The sequence below is a fragment of the Antrostomus carolinensis genome, unplaced genomic scaffold (assembly GCF_000700745.2).
Source record: "Antrostomus carolinensis isolate BGI_N321 unplaced genomic scaffold, ASM70074v2 scaffold48775, whole genome shotgun sequence".
In the NCBI taxonomy this organism is placed as follows: Eukaryota; Metazoa; Chordata; class Aves; order Caprimulgiformes; family Caprimulgidae; genus Antrostomus; species Antrostomus carolinensis.
In genome coordinates, this window is record NW_010317976.1 from 17,788 (window position 1) to 18,870 (window position 1,083).

General features: G+C 48.2%; 1 protein-coding gene across 1 annotated transcript in view; it reads right to left on the reverse strand.

Moving 5' to 3' along the window:
- Positions 1 to 363, reverse strand: part of VEZF1 (vascular endothelial zinc finger 1) — a 12,005-nt gene extending 11,642 nt beyond the window's left edge. The window contains exons 1-2 of the mRNA XM_010168751.2: positions 287 to 363; positions 21 to 72 (exon numbers count right to left, since the gene is read on the reverse strand). Coding sequence (XP_010167053.2) covers positions 21 to 72; positions 287 to 363 — 129 coding nt within the window. The remainder of the gene's footprint in view (positions 1 to 20; positions 73 to 286) is intronic.
- Between the last annotated feature and the right edge of the window lie 720 nt (positions 364 to 1,083).

Consider the following 1,083-nt stretch of genomic DNA (forward strand, 5'->3'; position numbering starts at 1 on the left):
GACAGAGCTTGCTGCAATACCGTTATTGCCAGCCTACCAATAATTTCCCCTCGAAAACTCTCCTCCGGGAGCCTGGGAGGCAGGAAGGCGATAAAACAGCCCCAACTCGGAGGGAGATGGCCCTAAACTAAGGAGATTAACTTCTTAGCGTGAAGTTTCCTACGCGCGAATCACAACTGCCCACTAGAGTGAGAAATAATTCACAAGACCTCGCTCGGCCAAACTCGATGGCATCACCCGCGTCGGTCAGGAAAAGGAGGAAAACCCAGAGCCCATCTCCCGCTACCCCCGGAACATCCCCCGGTACCCCCAGAACATCATCTCCCGGTACCCCCGGAACATCTCCCGGTACCCCCGGCACATTCCCGGCGTGTTTTCGGGGACAGAGCACCCGAGCAAGTGACTCATCCCTCGGTACTTGCAAGGGAATAATTTTTCCTCTCTACAGGAATGGTGCTCTCGCTCTTGGTGGATTTATTCATTCAACTCAGGTTTTCAAACTCGTGTCACGGGTTGGGTTTGGGTTTAATTCCGAGGAGGACAGTGAGTAAGCGAGCGACCGCCGCTGGGAATGTGCAAAGAGGATTATTTTACCTTGAGAGAGGTGATGTGTGGGGCGGGTTGGGGCGGTTGTTTTTTTTTTTTCTTTCTTTTTTTTTTTTTTTTCCCTTTCTTTTTCCTGCTGCTGCAATTCCACATTTTATATTTTCCAGCTCAAAAAGAGCAGGAAGAATCAGAAAACAACCTGGCATGAAAGGGCTCTGCTCACAAAAGCTAAGGGAGGATTTATTTTAATTTTATATATATATTTTTTTTGGTCCATTGGATTTTCTTGGGAATTACATAAACAGAGGTGTTTTTAAGTCAGTCTTTTGCAGACAGAAGGGGGGAAAATTGTGACTCAGTTGGCAAAGGGAGGGGTTGCACGCTCCACCGTCCCTATTCCTGCCTGTTACCGTTAGCATTTCGCCAGTTTTTACAGAAATCCGGCCCGCTCGCGTCCTATTTTAAAAGAAAACAAGCTCGCTCGTCACCCGGCCCCTGAGTCAGGCTGTTTAAAGAGGGATTAATTTATTCTCCCAG